This window comes from Musca domestica, unplaced genomic scaffold (genome assembly GCF_030504385.1).
Source record: "Musca domestica strain aabys unplaced genomic scaffold, Musca_domestica.polishedcontigs.V.1.1 7, whole genome shotgun sequence".
NCBI lineage: Eukaryota > Metazoa > Arthropoda > Insecta > Diptera > Muscidae > Musca > Musca domestica.
The window spans coordinates 26,385,389-26,406,749 of NW_026712383.1; the positions used below are offsets into that span (position 1 = coordinate 26,385,389).

At 35.8% G+C, this 21,361-nt stretch overlaps 1 protein-coding gene across 2 annotated transcripts; it reads right to left on the reverse strand.

The window, feature by feature from the left end:
• Positions 1-1,260: 1,260 nt before the first annotated feature.
• LOC101895049 (Krueppel homolog 2) lies at positions 1,261-20,516 on the reverse strand. Of its 2 annotated transcripts, none has more exons than XM_020038902.2 (4): positions 20,372-20,516; positions 3,765-4,236; positions 2,355-2,488; positions 1,261-2,287 (listed from the first exon to the last, which is right to left on the reverse strand). In XM_020038902.2, exons 2-4 carry the CDS (start codon positions 4,206-4,208, stop codon positions 2,062-2,064), a joined length of 804 nt encoding a protein of 267 aa, XP_019894461.1. In that variant the 5' UTR covers positions 4,209-4,236; positions 20,372-20,516; the 3' UTR covers positions 1,261-2,061. The 2 variants fall into 2 exon arrangements, with proteins under 2 accessions (XP_019894461.1, XP_011294952.1); XM_011296650.3 differs by lacking the exon at positions 20,372-20,516 and adding an exon at positions 8,574-8,724.
• Between the last annotated feature and the right edge of the window lie 845 nt (positions 20,517-21,361).

A 21,361-nucleotide genomic window follows, 5' to 3' on the forward strand; every position in this document is an offset into this window, starting at 1 on the left:
CGCCAAACCTTTTCAACTAACTCCAGTAACGTTGTGGACCCTATCTGTACAGGTTGCCTCCTTTTTGTGGCTGAACTTAAAAGCAGAACCCGATTGAAAGGGAATAAAAATGATTTGTGATCCACACTATAACCACTTTAGTCTGTTGGCTAACTAAAGAATAACTGCTGGTTCACTGTCAGAGAATGAAAACAGATCGTACAGAATTTGCTTCCCCACAAGCCTATGTCTCACATCGAAGATATTTGAACAGTGCCAGAGTAAGTGCTCGACCTTCAGAGCCTGTAGTCATCGGTGTCGTCGTCACATTACTTTGAAGTCTAGACCCCTATGCTACGGTGACCTGAGATCATTTCAACTCCAAATTTTAGGTCTGACTTGCCCATGGAGATGAGCGACCTTGCCACTTCGCAGAGGGTTTTTCGGTCAAATTTTCTTTAAAATATTACATCCCCTTTCACTCAGCCAGTTTTTTTGAAAACGGACGGAGTACAGGGTGAGATGAATAAACTACAACTAACTTCAGACTGATGTCATATCTAAGCCACTCGTCCGACAGCTGTTAAAATTATTCCAGTGAAAGCTCATTATATTGTTTACAAGCGTACAAAAGCATTTTGGAGAATTTTCCAGAAAAAAGTTATTCGTGATGGAATGCTGTCAGGGTCACTTGACTATTCTGTTGCCATTAGATTTATTGATTTTTTAATAGCAAAGATTTCTTGGTATCAGTTGCCATCCAAATTAGCTGTAATTTGAGTTTTCTGCTTCTCGGTGTGTAGATATACTCCTCACAAACAAAAAAAAATATTCATTGTAGGTCCACTTTGTGGTATTGGACCGATATAATGAAGAACCTTGATTTTTTGGTCTTTTGGACAAATCTATTACAATTTTCAAAAAAAATCAGTTGCAATTTGACGTTTCCTTTCGATTAGTGGATCGTTTAACTCCTCAGAAAAAAAATACTCAATTTGGGCTAACTTTTTGGTTCTGGTCCCATATATAACAGTTCCGGGAGGATTAAATCAACTGTAATTTTATATTTCAGCATCTTTATCCGGTCCTAATTTCAGGGATTTCAAGGATAGCCATGGGTAGGGCATAAAAAGTTGGTCCCGTCCCAACTTAAGGTTGTTTTCCTTTTCAAAGTATATCAATAAATTCCCAATAATTCTAAAAAATAAAATATATTTAAAATATAAAAATTTAAAGAAAAAAAATCAATTGTTTTTAGTTTTTAAACATATTTTTTTACTGTTCCCATGACATATTTTTTCTCCTTTATTTTTGTTTTTCTATTTTAATAATAAAAGTCAATAATTTATTCATATTCACATTCATCTCTCTTTAGATTTTGTTTGAAATTATAATGGAAATTCAAGTTTCGAATTGAAAGATTTCTATAGAAAAAGAAAACAAAATGTGATTTAAAATTAAACTAAGCAACAGAAGAATAAGGCTATGAAATATAGATAGAAAAATTGTCAATAATACCTTTAACGATAGCAGTAATGCCTTAATAGGGGAAAATAGGGTGGGTAAGAATATTACAACAAAAGACTAAAATTAACCAAACTTTGTATGAAAAAGTAATAATAATAAATAATTTCAAGTGATAATCGAAGCATTTTGCTCCACAAAAATATGGGTATGGAGTGTATGTGTTTCTTGTTCGACTTTTGAGGTCAAAGGGCTGTGGTGAGGTGGCGGTAGTGGGAGTGGGGAGAAAATATTGAAATAAATTTAGCTTAGACTAAACATTTTCAATACACATACACAATATAAAATAACACAAAAAATGTATATAGACCCCACAACATGAAATATTATTAGAAATTTAAATATAAAGTCCTTTTCACTGCTTCTTTTTTGTTTCCAATTTCTTTGTTAAGAAATTCCGACAAACGTATGTAGGTATGTAGTACAAAAAAGAGCTAAAGAAACCCTTGAAAGGCTCTGGTATTTTTTGTTTCTTTATTATTGTTTTGGTGTTCAAACAATTCTTCATCGCTTGAATTGCTTTTGTTGTTGTTGTTGCTACTGCTGTTGTTCTTTGTATTATTGTTGTGTTGGAACAGCTTGAGGTGCTGGTGCCAAACGGCTAATAAATGCAATGGCCGTGTGCACAACTTTCCCCACTATGCTTGGGGAGCGAGCTGCCAAAGCTTCGGCGGTCATGCGCAATTCGGCGAATGCATTTCTGGTATAGGGATTGCGACGAGAACTGTAACGCATAACGAGGAAATGATAATACATAATGGGTGTCATAAGACCAGCTCTACCCCTGTAACAAAGAGAAGTAAAGGAATTAGTAAAGAAAAAGGGTTTTGAGTGAGACGATAGGAACTTACATGAATGTCATGACTACAGCCAAAGGCATGATGAAGATTTCCGAGAAGGAAGCAGCCTTCAAGATATTGCCAGCTTGGAATTCAACCAAGGAAATAAGGAAACGGGCACCCCACCAGGAGTTTTGTCCAATAATCTGTAAACAAAAAGGGGAAAAGATTAGTATTTTGAGGTTTTCTTCTCATAGTGGAGGACAATTGGTCCTCTTCCCATAGAAGGGCAATTGGTCTTCTTCTCACGGAAAAACAATTGGTCTTCTCATGGAAGACCAATGGATCTTCTCACAGAAGACCAATGAGTCTTCTTATAGAACTCCGATGGGTCTTCCCATAAATGGCTGACGGGTCTTTTCATAGAAGACAGACGGGTCTTCTCATGGAAGACTGATGGGTCTTCTCATAAAAGACCGATGGGTCTGCTCATAGAAGACCGATGGGTCTTCTCATAGAAGACCGATGGGGCTTCTCATAGAAGACCGATGGGTCGATGAGTCTTCTCATAGAGGACAGATGAGTCTTCTCATAGAGGACCGATGGGTCCTTTCAAAGAAGACCGATGGGTCTTCTCATAGAAGACCGACAGCCCTTCTCATAGACCAGTTGGTCTTCTCATAGAAGACCGACAGCCCTTCTCACAGAAGACCAGTTGGTCTTCTCATAGAAGAACAGTTGGTTTTCTCATAGAAGAGCAGTTGGTCATCTCATAGAAGAGCAATTGGTCTTCTCATAGAAGAGCAATTGGACTTCTCATTGAAGAGCAATTGGTCTTCTCATAGAAGAGCAATTTGACTTCTCATTGAAGAGCAATTGGTCTTCTCATAGAAGACCGATGGGTCTTCTCATAGAAGAGCAATTGGTTTTCTCATAGAAGAGCAATTGGTCTTCTCATAGAAGAGCAATTGGTCTTCTCATAGAAGAGCAATTGGTCTTCTCATAGAAGAGCAATTGGTCTTCTCATAGAAGAGCAATTGGTCTTCTCATAGAAGAGCAATTGGTCTTCTCATAGAAGAGCAATTGGTCTTCTCATAGAAGAGCAATTGGTCTTCTCATAGAAGAGCAATTGGTCTTCTCATAGAAGAGCAATTGGTCTTCTCATAGAAGAGCAATTGGTCTTTTCATAAAAGACCGATGGGTATTCTTATAGAAGACCGATGGGTCTTCTTATAGAAGTCCAGTTGGTCATCTTATAGAAAGCCAGTTGGTCTTCTTATAGGAGACCAGCTGGTCTTCTTATAGGAGACCAGTTGGTCTTCTTATAGGAGACCAGTTGGTCTTCTTATAGGAGACCAGTTGAAAGGCCAGTTGGTCTTCCAGTTGATCTTCCCATTGAAGGCCAATTGGTCTTCCCATAGAAGACCTGTTGGCCTTATCATAAAAGGTCAATTGTCTCTCTCATCTTCATCGTATACTTACATCCAACAATTTCAGTGAATAACTCGAAGCATGCAGAATGGCAAACAATACAATTGGCGCCAGGATCAACAATGTTGGCTGCACATTCAAGAATATCAGCGAATACATGAAATAATGACAGGAATCTTCGACAAATAATCGAGCCAAGAATTCACGTGAAAACGTAAAGGAGGGCAGACGTTGATGCAAACGTAACGCTGAGATAGCTGCATTTGAGAGTAGAACTTTATTGAAGGCACTCTGTTTGGTGCCAAAGATGGGCAGGACATAGAAGACCGCAAAGATGATGGCCAAAATACGTATCAGCCACATGGACACGTCAACTTTGTGGCCCTTAAAGTGTTCGATCATTTTGGCGGGTACATTGTTGGCTGTTGGTGGCGGTGTATTTGAATTTGATGATGTGCCATTCTGTTGATTGTTATCGTTATTATCGTCACTCATTTTGTTGCTGTTTGTTTAGGTTTTGTGTCTGGAAAGAAAAGAGAAAATAGGAAAAAATTGATTAGAAAAGGGCTTGTTTTTTAGAAATTTTGAAAAAAAAGAAAACAAAAATGATGATGAAAATCCCTTATGGTATTGTTAAACAAATTTGGGTACATTGTGAAATTATGTGGTTTTTATTCCCTTGGCTTTGTTTTTGCAAAACAATTAATTGATTCAATTTATATTTATCAAATGGTTTTCTTGTTATCAGTCTTTTAGTTGTTTAAAATCCCATAAACTTATCGCTGATAAGTCAAAAAATGTGGAAAGAATTCTAGCATTTATGCACTAAATGGCCTTGCTGAGGGCCACATTTCACAAAAAAGCAAAAACAAAAAGTAATTGTTGATGAGGTCGACTATATAATCCTCAACATCACGCATCAAAATATACGTTAGTACTTTATTTTAAATAAAACATTTTACATTATAAAGAAATAAACAATAAACCTGTTATATTTAAAGGATTTTCATGAGAAGTCAAAAAGACCAAAACATGATTTTTTGGAAGGAATGTTAGGGGACCAAAGGAAATTAATCGATGGACTTCTATACTAAGTTTAAGAGGATCCAAGGAGAACATCTTCCTCTTTTAAGATTTTAAAAGTACTCATTATTTTTGAGAGGATACAAAAGTTAAAAAGTATCAGTCGGATTGCCGACAGATAAACACCGGCTCGGTTGAATATTGATTTTTTTATTGGATTGGCATGCGTTACGATTATTCAAAATGTTGACCCTTTATGAGGGATGTACAAATGGAGTGGACCAATATTTTTCATTTCGCACCTAAAAGAAATCTGATATGACTATACTATTCCTACTACTTCCTCCACTTTTGAACATTTGTGGAGGAGGCTTCTGGATCGGTACCCCATATTTATATTAAGTTTATGGTTGATAGAAATATTGAAATGCCTTATGTTTGAAAAAACGCAGATTTTTTCGCATCTTCAAAGGGTTATAATTATACAAAATGTTGACCTTTTACGAGGGTGATACCAGGAGTGAGCCGATACGTTCTATATTCACAATAGATCTAATGTAGGTAAAGCAAGTAAAAAAAAAAAAAAAAAACATTAAGTCCGGGCCGAACTTTTATACCTTTCACCATTGGGTAAAGAAAACATTTTTATATAAAAGTATCTGAATTCAAAAGTGTTTTTTATTATAAACTACAAATACCAGCAAGACCGTTTGGACTATGCTTTTGAAAAAAAACCATAATGTGGGAGAGTCCGTTGTTATGCATCGAGAATTGTCATCTTCTAAATATTTTTAAATACCAAATTTGAAACAATTTCGTTGATAAATGTTACTAATATTATCAAAATACCGAATATCGGTGGGTATTGTTATATGTGCCCTATAGAAAAATCTAAATATTCAATGTTCTGCCGCCGGAGCTAGAACCCATTATGACCTACAAATACCAACCTTTACGACAATTTCGTGGAAAATGTGGCAAAAATAATGAAAATACTGAATATCGGTGGGTATTGTTATATGTGCCCTATAGAAAAATCTAAATATTCAATGTTCTGCCGCCGGAGCTAGAACCCATTATGACCTACAAATACCAACCTTTACGACAATTTCGTGGAAAATGTGGCAAAAATAATGAAAATACTGAATATCGGTGGGTATTGTTATATGTGCCCTATAGAAAAATCTAAATATTCAATGTTCTGCCACCGGAGCTAGAACCCATTATGACCTACAAATACCAACCTTTACGACAATTTCGTGGAAAATGTGGCAAAAATAATGAAAATACTGAATATCGAGAGGTACCATTATGTGGGAGCTCTACGAAAACGTTGACCTATACATACTATGTTCCGCCACAGGAGCTAGAACCCATTACGAACTACAAATACCAATTTTTGGACCAGTCCGTAAAAAAATGTGGCAAAAAAATCATCAAAATACCGAATATTGGGAGGTACCGTTATATATATATACAATATGTAGCCACTGGAGCTAGAACTCATTATGATCTACAAATACCGTGAAAAAATATGGCGACTATACCAAAACGTAGACCGACATACCTCATTTTCAATATCAACCATTATAGAAATAATGCAAATTGTTCAGACAAATGTTTAAGCTCTACGTCAAATAATGAGGGCTGTATCATGATATCAACAGACAGACAGACAGACAGACATACGGGCATCGTAAAATCGACTTAGAAGTTTATGCTGATTATGAAGATATATGTATACTTTATGGGGTCTATGACGAATATTTAAGGTTGTTACAAACGGAATGACAAAGTTAATACACCCTACTTTTCAAGTTGAAGGGTATAACAAGTTAAGAAGTATCAGTCGGTTTTTTCCAACAGATGCGTATCCTTAGCCAATGTATGATTATTCAAATATATTTCGTATCGGATCTAAAAAAAATATGATATAAATATCGCGACGTGAGAGTTTTGGACTATTATCGACTACTTCCTTCATTTTGTGTAAGATATGTGATAATTTTGAAAATGTTAAAATGTATATGAGTCTACTATTTAGTTTTCACACTTCATCCAATACAGATAAAAATATTGGTATAGGCAAATTTACAAGAAAATCGAATATTTATACCCAATTTTATTCGAAATCATAAATACCGACAAATTCCATATTCATATCAGGTTTCTGGTTAAGAGAAATATTTAGATATAGCAACTTGTAAAGAATCGCCCAATTGTTTCGCAAGTTATAGAAGGGTTGGCAGATATATATCATCTTCACAACAGATCATATGTTAGCAAAAATGTTTGTATATGGGCAATTTGAACCCTATGTGGGGGAGATACCAGAAGGAATGGATCTTGTGTTGATGGATATATTGAGATGTACCAAGTCTGAATGGAATACGATGTTAATTTCGGGTTTTATGAGCTTCATGGACGTTCAAAAATTTTGTGGGGGAGGTACCAGAAGTAGTGCGCCGATATGTCCCATCTGCACAGCAGATATTGTGTTAGTAGAAATAATGGGATGTGTGAAATACGAAGAGAAACGGATGCTTATTTCGGATTTTATAATCGTTTTTGTTATTCAAAACATTGACCCTTGTGGGGGTGGTACCAGAAGGAATGGTTCGATCTCTACCATCTTTATAACAGATCTCGTTTTGATGGAAATATTGAGATATGCTAAGTCTAAATGGAAACGGATTTTAATTTCGCATTTTATTAGCTTCGTGAATATTCAAAAATTTGACTCATTGTGGAGAAGGTACCAGAAGGAGTGGACCGATATGTTATATTGTTCACACCAGACCTTGGGTTACTAAAAATGTTGTGATTTGTGTAATTTGAAGACAACCGGACTCTTGCATTCCATTTTATAAGAATTATAATTATTTCAAATTTTGACCTTCTGTGTTGGAGGTACTTGATGGAGTGGACCGATTTTGTCAATTCTCGAACCTGACCTAGCACTGATGCAAATGTTAGGATATGCAAACTTCGAGGAAAATCGGATTATCCTTTCTCTTTCTGTGCAGTAAATTATTTTCTTTGAAAATGTACCAGAAGGAGTGGACCGATATTGCTCATCTCCGAACTCGACATAAGTTTGACAATAATATTATGAGACCAAGTTTGGATCAAATCGGATACTCCCTTCGCGCACCAGCCAAACAGGCGGACGGACATCGCTAGAACGACTCCAAATGTCCTGAAACTGATTTGGTCCAAATAGAACTAGGGTCTAAAAACGTTAATTCGATGAGGCATGTTTTGGCCGTATCAAATGATATATACCCTCTGTGGCCATATAGCTGAGGGTAATATAATATCCTGAGCTTTGATTCTTGCTCTACGAAAAGTTTCCCTTTCCTGTTTTTTTTTCGTTTGAAGTTTATTTCATTTACGATAGATTTTCATTCCACATTTTCATAGAACGAGAATTGAGCCCGTGTACTGTGTTAAAAATTCCGGCAAATCGCCAAGTCCAAAAAAAATCGTACCCCAATTAAAAAAAAAATACTTTCTTTGTCACATATATTTTCCATACTATATATTCTATTTTTAGTTCTATTAATATTCAATTCATCTTAAACTTTAAAGCAGTTAAACCAGCAGTTTTAGAGTTCAAAAGTCGCTATTGTTTATAGGCGATATGTCATTTGTTTTGAATTTTTAATAATCCAAAGTGTTGTCTCGATTCAAGTATTTATTTTAAATTGCCACAATTAAAACACAAACACACACACACCCGCTCAAAGTTCAACAAACATATATGAATTCAAATTTTAGGATTTTCCCATCGAAAAAAAAAAAACAAAATAAATATTAAAATATTTTTAAGCGTACCGTTATAATTAAAAAGAAAGAATTAAAAAAAAATTGGAATTTAACAACTGTTTTTCATGGACAAACTCTATTTCTTTAACGAACCGCCGATCAACCGCTCTTAATACTCCGCACCACAAAACTGAATGAAAAAAAAAACATGATAAACGAAATTATCGACAGAACTCACAGAGTAGGTAGATAGGCAGGCATCGGCGGTGGCGGCGGCGATGTTGGGTTGGTAAATATACAAAAGTCGTTCGCTCTCTCACTCCAATAAATGAGTACGGTTTAACAACGAAAAAGTTAAGTTATTAACATTTTAAATAAACACCAAGTAAATGGGTCTTTAACAAGTACAGGTAAATACAAAAAAAAAAAAAATGGAGACAATAAAAGTATGAAATTATGTACGTACATATGTGTTTCTGGTAGGGAGAACACCATATATCGAAATGCTTAAAAAGCGGTATAAATGTACCTTTAAAATTCTTCCCGACAAAAAAGTGGTTTCCAAATATTAACAAAAATGATGATAACGCCCGCCACCAACTTTATGTCTTATCAGTAAAATGGGTTTTTATCTCTATCATTATTGAGTGAGTAAGTGTGTGTGGAGAGTTACAAAATAAACTGGAAATATAAGTAAATTTGAAAATCGCTACAGGTTAACAACAGGTAAATGAATTTAATATCTCGCTGAATGTATTATAACATGCCGGTATGCTCTTATTGGAATTCATTGGAGGGTGTTGGAGTTAAACGTGGGTGGTATGAAAAGCGAGCTAGTTGTGTACTTTTTTGCAGGAGGCTAACCCCTCCAAGTACCCTGACTATGACCTGGAAAGCAATTTGGATAGTATTGAAATCGGGGAATAGGAAGGGAGGTTAACTCGACACAATTTCCACTGCAGAGGACCTGTGCCGAACAAATTCGAATCCCCCAAGAGGACGTAATAAAAAATAAACCCAAGAGGACGTCAATAACAAACTATGACCTGGATTGAACAGCATAAAATCAAGGAAGAGAAAATGGGTTCAACTTTATCGACTAAGGGGAAAAGAGTTGACGATACAATTTCGGGTCGACAACATGCCATACAAATCGCCACACTAATCTATTATTCCTAGAATATAATGGACAATAATTCACTTATTTCACAAAAAGCCAATCTATACTGAATGAAATCGAAAAAGAGGTAATGCAGTCTGCTTGATCGAGAGAGTAGGAAAGAGTTGAATTTTATAAGATTTCTTCTCCAAAGGGTCCTTTATTGGAAATATTCAATAGTAAACCACTTCAGAGGGAAAATACCATTAATGAAGATTTTATATCAACCAATGATATAGATGCTAAGTAATCTATAGATTCAAAGTTATGTTGTCGTGTTTCAGCGAAAATATTTGAGTCTCGAACAAGTCGAGCACGCTAATACAAGTCCTTTCCAGGCTATGGAGGAGATGTAATTGAAACACTTGTCTACTTTACTGTCCAGAAGTTTTTTTGTGAAATATAAAGTACTCATCTACACATGATTGTCTCCCGGGAGGTGGTCTATATTTGAAAAGATTTATCCGCTCTCTCTCTTCAAGAAATGAAGCTACATTCGCTGAGCCATACAGACCGAGAGTCGCTTCTCTGAAGAAAGCTCCGTCATGTGATTCAATACCAATATACGAAGTTCAGTGTCCAGTGGCAGAAGATAAGATCGCACCCCCTTCAAATAAAAAATCTGAGAGGTGGAAGGTGAGGACAAATGTTGCCGTGTTGATTGCGACCATAAGTTTGTGTATTTTAAATATTTAAAAAAAATAAACCACTTCCGTTGGTGATAGTTGACAATAAGTATTTCCAAGGATACCAAGGTTATTTATTGTAACACCCAATCAACGACAAGGCGGGCTCTGGGAAGGTAGTGTCATGGAGGCTGTGTCACTAAAGGACATCCTATACAGGGTTGAAAATCCAGTTCAGAATTACCCTACAACAAAGCAATATTCTGAGACCTGGCTACGGACAAGCATCATGATTGAATGGCAAAGCGCGTTGATTGGACTGAAGCTCTGGGTAGGGACAACGTCTCTACGTTGAATGTCGAGATGGGGGACAGGTCCATTCAACGGCAGAGGAAGTGTCTGTTCGAACACCTACAAAAGAGTGAGGACCTGCGTCTACGACAGGGGAGTGTTCTTGATGGATTCATAGAGTGCAAAAATGACAGAATTACACTCGAACCAGATTGTATAAAAAACCCGACAGATGTTGATTCCTTCCTTGAAGTCATAATGCTCTATATGGGGAAAGGATAAGAAGAAGAAAAGGAATGTCGAAAATAACTGCAACAGATTTGCTGCCGGTAACGAGTGTTGAATTTTAGAGATATTAGGTTGAAGCTAATGTACGTGAAGTTTTTCCAAAGAAGACCATCTGGTCCGAAGACAGAACCACATAGGTAGGAAGCAAAAACTATATTTTTTCGGTTACGTTCAATTTCTCATCGATCTAGCAATAGAGTCCGTGTGAAGCCGAATTCATCGATGACATATTATTCTGAAAAAATTTAAGGCAAGTGGTGGAATCGCAAAAAATCATAAGAAGTGTAAGGTTAAGTCTTCCCAATAGGGATAATTAGCAGTTTCTAAACGAGGGAGTATCAAAGGATACCTTTTTTTTAGATCACAGAAAAATCATCGTACAGATCTTCATTAAGGAAGACCATCCAAATCTTTGGTAACTGAAGGTATTTTTATAACCTTAGCCTTACAGAGTATATCATTTGAGCCCAGATTTAAACCCTAGGTGTCTTTTGACAAAATCCCTTTTAGGACATTTTGAGTCGATTTAGCAATGTCGTACTCAAAGCGAGCATCCAATTTCGTAAAAATCTGGTATATCTAATATTTCCATCAAACTTGGGTCTAGATCGGAGATGGATAAAGACGGTACAATCCTTCTGATGACTCCCACACAAAAAGTAAAAAATTTCGAAGAAAATAATTTATTTTTTAAAAAGCAAAGGGTGAAACCGTTTTCAAACTTTGCACATCTATATATTTCAAAATCGGTTAACTTTTTCAGGGAACTCCCCCACAAGGGCACAAAGTTTCGAATAATTATAACTCTCACAAAAAATAATGTAAAAGTCAAAAGTTAGGCGGGCCCGATTATATGACACTCTACACCACTATGCATATTTAGTTGAGCTCCCGTAACAAACGAATTTATTTGAAGTAGACCACACCACCTATCAACCTGTGGCTTTAGAACAGTTATAATTTGATTTCAGAGGGATCTAATATATGGGAGACATATCCAATTCTAAATCGATTTTCACTAAATTTAATGAACTTGCTTCTGGACTAAATTCGGTTGGATATGCCAAAATTCAGATAATTTGGACGTATATTAGTCATTAATGAACAATGATGAACCGTTCTCGATTAAATTTGTCAGAGGTATTTCTGGCCTGTATCTGATATCTTTATCATTCTTGTGGAGTGCGTATTACGCATGTGGGGGACTAAAAGACCAAATTGGATGAAATATATATGGGAGCTATATCTAAATTTGAAACAATTTTAATAGGGTTCGTTCCTGGGTTCGTTATTGTTTGGAAAATTTCATCTCAATCGGATAATAAATGCGACCTGCATTTTGCTCACAAAAATACATGGACTGGCGGATGCACGGACATGTATAAATCGACTCAGAAAGTGATTCTATGAAGATCCTCAAAAGAAACTATGGGCCTATCTCGCTTCCTTCTCCATGTTACAAACAAAGGCACAAAGACGTAATACCCTCACCACTATGTGGTGTAGGATATAAAAACAACTTCGCCATATACTTCCTTTTACATTAAATCTAATCAGAATATGGGATATGCCTGTCCAAATCATCTGACACCTCCCATACAAAGGCTTAACACTGTCCAAAAAATTAAACGTATATGTAGAATATAGTTCAAACCTAACGCCACGGATTAAGTTTCAAAATAAACGATTTAAAAATTTGTAAAAAATGGCCAAAATTTATATATACCCCAAAATTATTTTCGAGTTTTAACAGCGACATAAAAAATCATTTTTATGTAGACCACAATTAAATATTCCAAATATATTTCTCAAATATTTGTATAAAAAAATACTCCAAAAGCAATGCTTACGAAATTGACTTTTGATATTTATTATCACGTTGCTTTCTTTTTTCAATGGGAAATTAGCATAACCCGTTTAAAATTAAGTTTGAATACCGAGTATTTCTAATACAAAGGTTTATTGTTGAAATTATTGAAAAATTAAAAAGATACGTGTTGCAACTTAAAAAAGTAAATACAAACAAAAGCAAAAAAATCCGGTTAACAGATGCACAATTTACAAAACACCAGCGGTAGCAAAGTGAGAAGAGCTGACTATTATTTTGCCAAAACCACTAAACCCACATTTAAGAAGGTAAAATAATGAAATTGAAACTTGTCTGCTGTAGCCAAATACAAAGATTATATAAAAATACGAAAAAAAAAAAGTGAGAAATAAAAGTTGAAAACTAGTTTATTACGAAGCCATTCATCCATCCATCTATTCATATACGCAATTTCAACGAATACACAATAATGGAATTTGTTTTACGATTTTGAACGAGGGTGGTTTGAGAAGTGTGAGGTTTATGGCATCATTTAAAAAAATTGGAATTTATTGGTATATTTTGAGAGACGAATGATGAATTTATAAAAATGTATACTTCGATGGCAATATGGATTCGTTTTAATAATATCAAGTTGTAAAAAATCGCTGACTTTTTTCGCAAGTTATGACAGATAAAATTAATGAAAATTGTGACCCTTTGTGGGTGAGGTACCAGAAGGGGTTTGCCGTTATATATCATCTTCACAACAGATCTTGTGTTAGCAAAAAAGTTTGTGTGTCAAATCTGAAGATGCTTATTTCGCTTTCTATGAGCGTTTTGTTTTTCAAAATCTTGAACCCTATGTGGGGGAGGTAAGAGAAAAATTGGTCCGAGCTCTGCCATCTTTATAACAGATCATGTGTTGGTGGAAATATTGAAAGTCTCAATGGAATCTGATGTTAATTTCGCGTTCTATGAGCTTCATGGATTTTCAAAAATTTGACCCTTTGTGGGGGAGGTACCAGAAGGAGTGCGCCGATTCCATCTTCACAGCAGATCCTGCGTAAATAGAAAAAATATGATGTGTGAAATATGGAGAGAATTGGATGCTTATTTGGAATGTTATAATAGTTTTAGTTATTCAAAACTTTTGGTTATTCTAAACTTTGTCCTTGTGTGGGAGAGGTACAAGGAGGAATGGTCAGATCTCTACCATCTTCATAACATATCTTGTGTGGATAACAATATAGAGATGTACCATGTCTGAATGGATCGTATGTTAACTTCGCATTTTATGAGCTTCATGGTTGTTCAAAATTTTGAGCCCTTTGTGGGGGAGGTACCAGAAGGAGGGCACCGATATATCTAATCTTCACAGCAGATCTTGTATATGTATAAATAATGGGATATATGAAATATGAAGAGAAGCGGATGCATATTTCGAATTTTATAATCCTTTTGGTTATTCAAAATGCTGACCCTTTGTGGACGAGGTACCAGAAGTAATGGTCAGATCTCTACCATCTTTATAACAGATATTTTTTGATGAAAATATTGAGAAGTACCTAGTCTAAATGGAATCTGATGTTAATTTCACTATTTATGAGCTTCATGGATGTTCAAAATCTTGACCCTTTGTGGGGGAGGTACCAGAAGGAGTGCCCCGATTCCATCTTCACAGCAGATCTTGCTTTAATAGAAAAATAGGATGTGTGAAATATGAAGAGAATTGGATGCTTATTTCGGATTTTATAATAGTTTTAGTTATTCAAAATGCTGACCCTTTGTGGGTGAGGTACCAGAAGAAATAGTCCGATCTCTCTCAAATTTATAGCATATCTTGTGCTGGTGGAAATATTGAAGTTTACCAAGTCTGAATGGAATCGGATGTTAATTTCATATTTTATGGGCTTCATTGATATTCAAAATGTTGGCAGTCTGTGGGGGAAGTACCAGAAGGAGTGCGCCGATATATCCAATCTTCACAACAGACCTTGTGTTAGTAGAAATAATGGGATATGTGAAATATGAAGAGAACCGAATGGTTATTTCAGATTTTATGATCGTTTCGGTTATTCAAAACTTTGATCCTTTGTGGGAGAGGTACCAGAAAGAATGCTCCGATTTCTATCATCTTTATAAAAGATTTTGTGCTTATAGAATTTACATTCGATTCTATTCAAACTTGGCACATAAGTTTGAATAGAATCGAATGTAAATTTCACAATTTATGAGCTTCATGATTGTTCAAAATTTTGAGCCCTTTGTGGGGGAGGTACCAGAAGGAGGGCACCGATATATTCCACCTTCACAGCAGATCTTGCATATGTATAAATAATGGGATATATGAAATATGAAGAGAAGCGGATGCATATTTCGAATTTTATAATCGTTCTGGTTATTCAAGACTTTGACACTTTGTGGGGGAGGTACCAGGAGGAATAGTCCGACCTCTGTCATATTTATAACATATTTTGTGTTGGTGGAAATATTGCAATTTACCAAGTCTGAAAGAAATCGGATGTTAATTTCGTATTTTATGAGCTTCATCGTTATTCAAAACTTTGACCGTTTGTGGGGGAGGTACCAGAAGGAGTAGACCAATATATTCCATCTTCAAAGCAGATCTTGATTTAATAGAAATAATGGGATATGTGAAATATGTAGAGAACCGGATGCTTATTTCGGATTTTATAATCATTTTGGTTATTCAAGACTTATACATATAATGGACTCCTTAATTCTTTCCAAGGCTTGCCGAATCCGGAACAAATAAAAGGTCAATTTCATTGTCCTTAATTATAATAATTCTTCAGATTTAATTTTTGTTTCAGGTATTTTACTTTTTTTCCAATTTTCCGGACAAACTGCAAATATAAACGTTCACGCCCAACACCAAAGAATAGAGGAAACAACGACAACAGTTTTTTTTATTTCCAAACAACAACCTGTGGGCGATTAAAATTCAATTAAACGACACATTTGTTTAGATTGTTTTTTGTGGTCGAAAAGAAAATCAACAATAGCTTAAATAAAAGTTCAAAAGAGAGGAATGAAGGAGAGATGGGCAAAGAGAAGCAATGACATAAAAGTCAATAAGCAACCATGTGAATTATGTCAAATCATTTTATAGCTACCTTCTTCAAAAAAAAATGGAACAAACTTTGATATCTATGCATGTATTTGGCTGGCGCTTTTTATGAACCACATACGTATAGGTACGCCATCGATTTAATTAATAATTAGAAGCAATCAATACATCATAATGGGGTTAGTCGTGGTGGTCGTTTTTTAAATTTTCATTTTCATAGCCGCTCAAAATGTCTGAGAATCAAACCACCCACAACACACATTTTGTGGCTTTCATCGCAGCGACGAGGAAAAGTAATACCAACACTTGTGACTATTACTGTCGCAAGTTCAGTTGTATTCGATAGAGGGTGGGTGGTCGACTTTTTTGTTATGTCTTTGAACAAATGGAATAGAGTGTGGTTGTGGAAAATGAAAACCTTGACCTTGTTTTTTCTTCGAAATGAAGGGTGCATCATTGATTGATACCGGAAAGTGAACTTTTGGTGAAGTAGGCGAAAGATTTATGAACACAGGAGAAGGTGATCTCTAGGTGAAGTAATTTACTGAAAAGTAGAAATAAGGGAGAAGAGGACGAAACACAATAGCGGGCCTGTTTTAGCAAAATAGTACAGCTTGACTCCCTCTCTGTTGAAGACATTGAAAAGGCTTCTGGATCATATTAAGAAAGCAATAAAATAAACAATCTAGGAGAATGAAGAAAAACGTTTGGGACAAAATATAGGGAACTTAACTCCGGCAGAATTCCTTGAGATAGAGTGATAATTTTACAATGTAAAGTGGGAAGGGACACGTACTTTCGCTTTCATGACGACGAAATTCTTATAGACTAACCAATCCAGGCATTGAAAAAGTTCTTTGAAAATTGTTGGAAGAAAAGAAGTTGAGCTCTCTCAATTCTTCTAGGTCCTCTTGGATTCATAGCAGACATTTTTCAGTTTTTGATCGAATTAAAATCGTTATCTGAGTTGATGCTTGTGCAGTTGATAACTTTTTTTTATAGAAAAAGGTGAATTGAATGCAGGCAGGGTGCTTTTTTACAACAGTCAGATCGAGGCCTTTGTAATTGGGTGGGAGGATTAAAAACACAAAAGATGGTAGGATTGAAAGGATGGCGATTTATGCTACTGTGGGGATAATAAAAAATGCGAATAGCTTTGGTTTGATAGGTTATTAAAAAACCAGTGAGGAAAAGTCAAAAGTCGGGCGGGGTCGACTATATGATACCCTACACCGCTATGCATATTTAGTAGAACTCCCGTAAAAAAAAAAAACAATTTATTTTAAGTAGATCATACCACCTATCACCATTTGGCTTTAGAGCTGTTATAGTTTGGTTTTAGAGGGAACTAATATATGGGAAGTACGGGGTGAGATGAAAAAAACTGCAACCAACTTCAGACTGCTGTCATTTCTAAGCCACTCGTCCGTCAGCTGTTGAAATTATTCCAGTGACAGCTCATTATATTATTTACAAGCGTACGAAAGCATTTTATTGAGAATTTTGAAGAAAAAAAGTTATTCGTGATGGAATTCAAGCTTGATAATGTGATTTCTTTATATTTGGCTGGAAAACCACGACTGGCTATCGTTAGAGCACTCCAGCATTTAAATGTGAATAAAAAAACAGCAACATCAGCAGAAATGGTTCGAAAAGTAAAGAAGCGACTTAATCGAAACCCGCGTCGCAGTGGCGGAAAATTGCTCATGAGCTGAACATATCGCAATACTCCATTCGGCAAATATTGAAAAGTGAGCTCGGGGTGAGGCCATTGAAATTCCAAAAAGTTCAAAAATTTATACCGCAACAGAAAGAAAATAGACTCAAAAGAGCTAAAGAGTTGCTTCGCTTGGCCGAAAGTGGTGAACTGCCGAATTTGGTTTTCTCCGCCTCCGATGAAAAAACATTCGTTGCCAAGCAGTTTGTAAACAAACAAAATGATCGTGTTTACTTGCCAAAGAGGTCAGGTGAAAATGTGAAACTTCGGTTGGCCACCAGAACTCAAGCGCTGGGCATGGTGATGGTGTGGGCCGCCATAACAGCCGATGGTCGCTCTCCACTCGTATTAATCGACTGTGGCATCAGAATAAAAGCCGAATATTATCGCGAAAATATTCTGGAGGTTCTATTACAGCTTTGGGCACGTAAACATTTTGGCCGCAGACCTTGGACATTCCAACAGGACTCAGCACCATCGCACACAGCACGCGCCACCTAAGAATGATTACAAAATGAGCTTCATTTCCAGCGCACAATGGCCACCAAAATCTCCGGATACCAATCCGTTGGACTATTGTGTCTGGAGTGTTTTCGAAGGCAAGGTTGGCACTAAAAACAACCAAAGTGTCTATCACCTCAAGTAAGCGCTTCGCCGGGAATGGGCCAAAATACCGCAGAGCAACATTCGGGCATCGTATGACGGCTTCATTGGCCGTTTAAAGGGCATAATTCGTGTCAAAGGTGACCAATTCGAATAAATCTAAACTTATTCTAAAATCTGATGCTTCCATTCAATAAAATTTTTAAAAAATGGCGTTTGACTTTGTTGCCGTTTTTTTTTATCTCACCCTGTATATATGGGAGCCATAGCTATATCTGAACCGATTTTCACCAAATTTGACGTAGTTGCTTCTAGGCTGGTTTCGGTCGTACGTGCCTAAATTTACTTCATCTGGACCGATATTAGCCATTTGGCACACAATAAACCTAAAATCCGATCACAATGAAATTTTACAGAGGTATTGTTGAGCTCCATAAGTTATCTGGTGCCAAATATTACTCTTGTGGAGTGCATATTACGCATGGGAGGGACTTAAAACCCCAAATCGGATGAAACATATATATGGGATCTATACCTATGTCTGAACCGAATTTCTCCACATCTTATTTACTTGCTTCCAGACTGAATTCAGTCGGATGGGCTAACATTCAGCTCATTTGGATTGATATTGGCCAACGAAATTGTTTGAAAATATATATGGCAGTTATATCTAAATTTGAACCGATTCTCACCAATTTCAATAGGGTTTATCCTTGGGCCAAACGAATGATGTTTGAAAATTTCATCTCAATCGGAAAATAAATGCTACCTACATTTTGTTCGCAAAAATTCATGGACAGACGGACGAAAGGGCGGACTGGCATGCATAAATGGACTTAAAAAGTTATTGTATTTTTATGGTATTAAAGATGGTTGTTATGGTTGTTTCAACCTATGACAGAAAATTGTACATGCAGGTCCATGTCTTCTTATATCTCAAACATAACGGTATTTCCCTTTTTCGGCATTTTGATGTTATTAGCGACATTATTCAATGTAATTGTTTTAATTTTCGTATTTGTAGGTCCTTGAAGGTACAGCCTATGACAAAAAATTTTGTATGCAGGTCCACGTCTTCATATAGCCTTCATTTAAATGGAATTTTTCGACGACATTTTCTCAATATTTTGCAAGTTCCTTCTATATGGTGTAGGGCATTGGAAGTTCAGCCGGGACGAACTTAGCTGCTTTTTTTTTTCTTGTTGAACTTCGTTTCACATTTCTATAGAGAAATAATTTCAAGACCGATTGCATGCATAATCTCTGCGGCAGCAAAAATCTGTTTTGAATAAAAAAACTGGATTTTGAGAAAATATCACAACTTTCAAAGTCCAGGCAATTGTGTTTGCGTTAAGCATGTAGTTATATATAGTTATATTACAAACAATATGCAATTAAATTAAATGATAATGCATTTGTAATATAAAGAAACAAATGGTTGGAAGGGGAGGTGATTGGAAGCAATTGGAAATAACATAAGGGTATCCCTTAAAGCGAATTGTATATGGTTAATTGATCTTGATTCTTCAATAAAAGATGTATCAGCGTACATAGACACGTAAATGATTCCATAAAGTCTTCAGATTTCACAAGAATATCATCACCACTCAGTTCAATGACCTGTTTACATTTATGTATGAGATCAGTGATTTCATTTTTTGCATAGGCCACAAACAAGCAGTGAAGAAGTGACAAGGGGCATTGGATTGTCACAAAGAAAATGGTAGATTGGCTAGCTGGCTGACTGGCTCATTAAAAATATTCAACGTCACAAATTTTAATTTAACCTCAATTTTTATGCTACCTATTTCGGGGGGGGGTTGTGTGTTAACTGCTCTTCGTAACTAACTGCTGCTGTTTTCAACTTTTCCAAAAACAAACAGAAGGGGATTTCATGTTTTCACTGCTGTTGTTGTTCCCTCCCCACATCACAGCACACGGCAGACAAGTGACCCAAATTGATTTTAATCTTGTTTTCCTTTTTTTATAGCCCGTCGTCCATCAGTTCCGCACATTATTTACATTGTAACTGCACTTTGATACATTCCTCGAGAGTTTAATTTTCTCTTACATTCATTCAACACATTAGAAATTATGAATATGTATGAAATATGCTGGTAATTGGCCCTATTTATGCACAATCCACAATGCCCGACCACTTGCTTTCAACGGCAATCGATCAGCCAAAATAATTTCCACAAACTTCCATTATCGTTGGGATTTTAATCGGCTATGTAAATGGAAACTTTTAACTGCCATTTATTTTCAATTATATTACTTACATTATTTTCTGCTACGGGCTATCGGAATTTGTTTAAAACTTTAGCTCTATATGCACTACGTAAATGAAAGAAAAAAACTAACTTATTTACGCACACACGTCAGTTGTATTGTCAATTAGGGTTCACTAGGTATGATAGTGTCATGTGAGTTGGGAGCTGATTTTAATCGGTGTTTCTGACATAAAATAAAGAAAATTAGTTAAAAATAAGGGGAAAAGGACCGTTACATTTAATAACAAGTTAAATTTCATATAAATATTTTAAAATTTATATTTAAAATAGATGGAAATGTGGGGGAGTTGTATCTAGTGGTACCTAAGTATTTTATTGTAATCATTCACAATAGTGTCAACATTTTTAAGGACTCCTGGTCACACCATAAATTAATAATGTATAATTGCATAAAAATGGTGAGGGAAAACTACAACAAATACAATTCAACAACAACAACAATCGTATATAAATTAATTATAATGAGTTATACTATCGTCAGAGTTGGAGATACAAAATTGCAAATAAAACAAAGACATTTGAAAACAAGTAAAAAAACCTTACGTTAGGCCGTGCCGAACTTTAAATACCCCCCACCATTGGGTAAATAAAACATTTTTTTATAAAAGTATCTGAATTCAAACGTGTTCCACTTTAAACTACGAATACCAGTGAGACCGTATGGATAATGGCGTAAAACTTTTCAAAAAAAAACCATAAAGTAGGTGAGGCCCGTTTTCGTATGGCTCCAATATAAGGATTGTCATCTGCCAAATCTTCTTGAATACCAAATTTGAAACAATTTCGTGGACAAATGTGACTATGATTATAAAAACACGGAATATCGGTGGGTATTGTTATAAGGGGCTATACAAAAACGTGGAGCTATACAAATAATGGTCCGCCAGCGAAGGTAGAACCCATTATGAACTGCAATTACCAATTTTTAGACAAATCCGTGGAAAAATTAGGCGAAAATAATCAAAATGCCGAATATTG

Coding starts and splice junctions, on each gene's coding strand:
- LOC101895049 (XM_020038902.2), bottom strand. CDS start 4,208: ATGAGTGACGATAATAACGATAACAATCAACAGAATGGCACATCATCA. Junction 2,489..3,764: donor ATTCACTGAAATTGTTGGAT/GTAAGTATACGA, acceptor TTTTGTTTACAG/ATTATTGGACAAAACTCCTG. Junction 2,288..2,354: donor GCTGTAGTCATGACATTCAT/GTAAGTTCCTAT, acceptor TCTTTGTTACAG/GGGTAGAGCTGGTCTTATGA.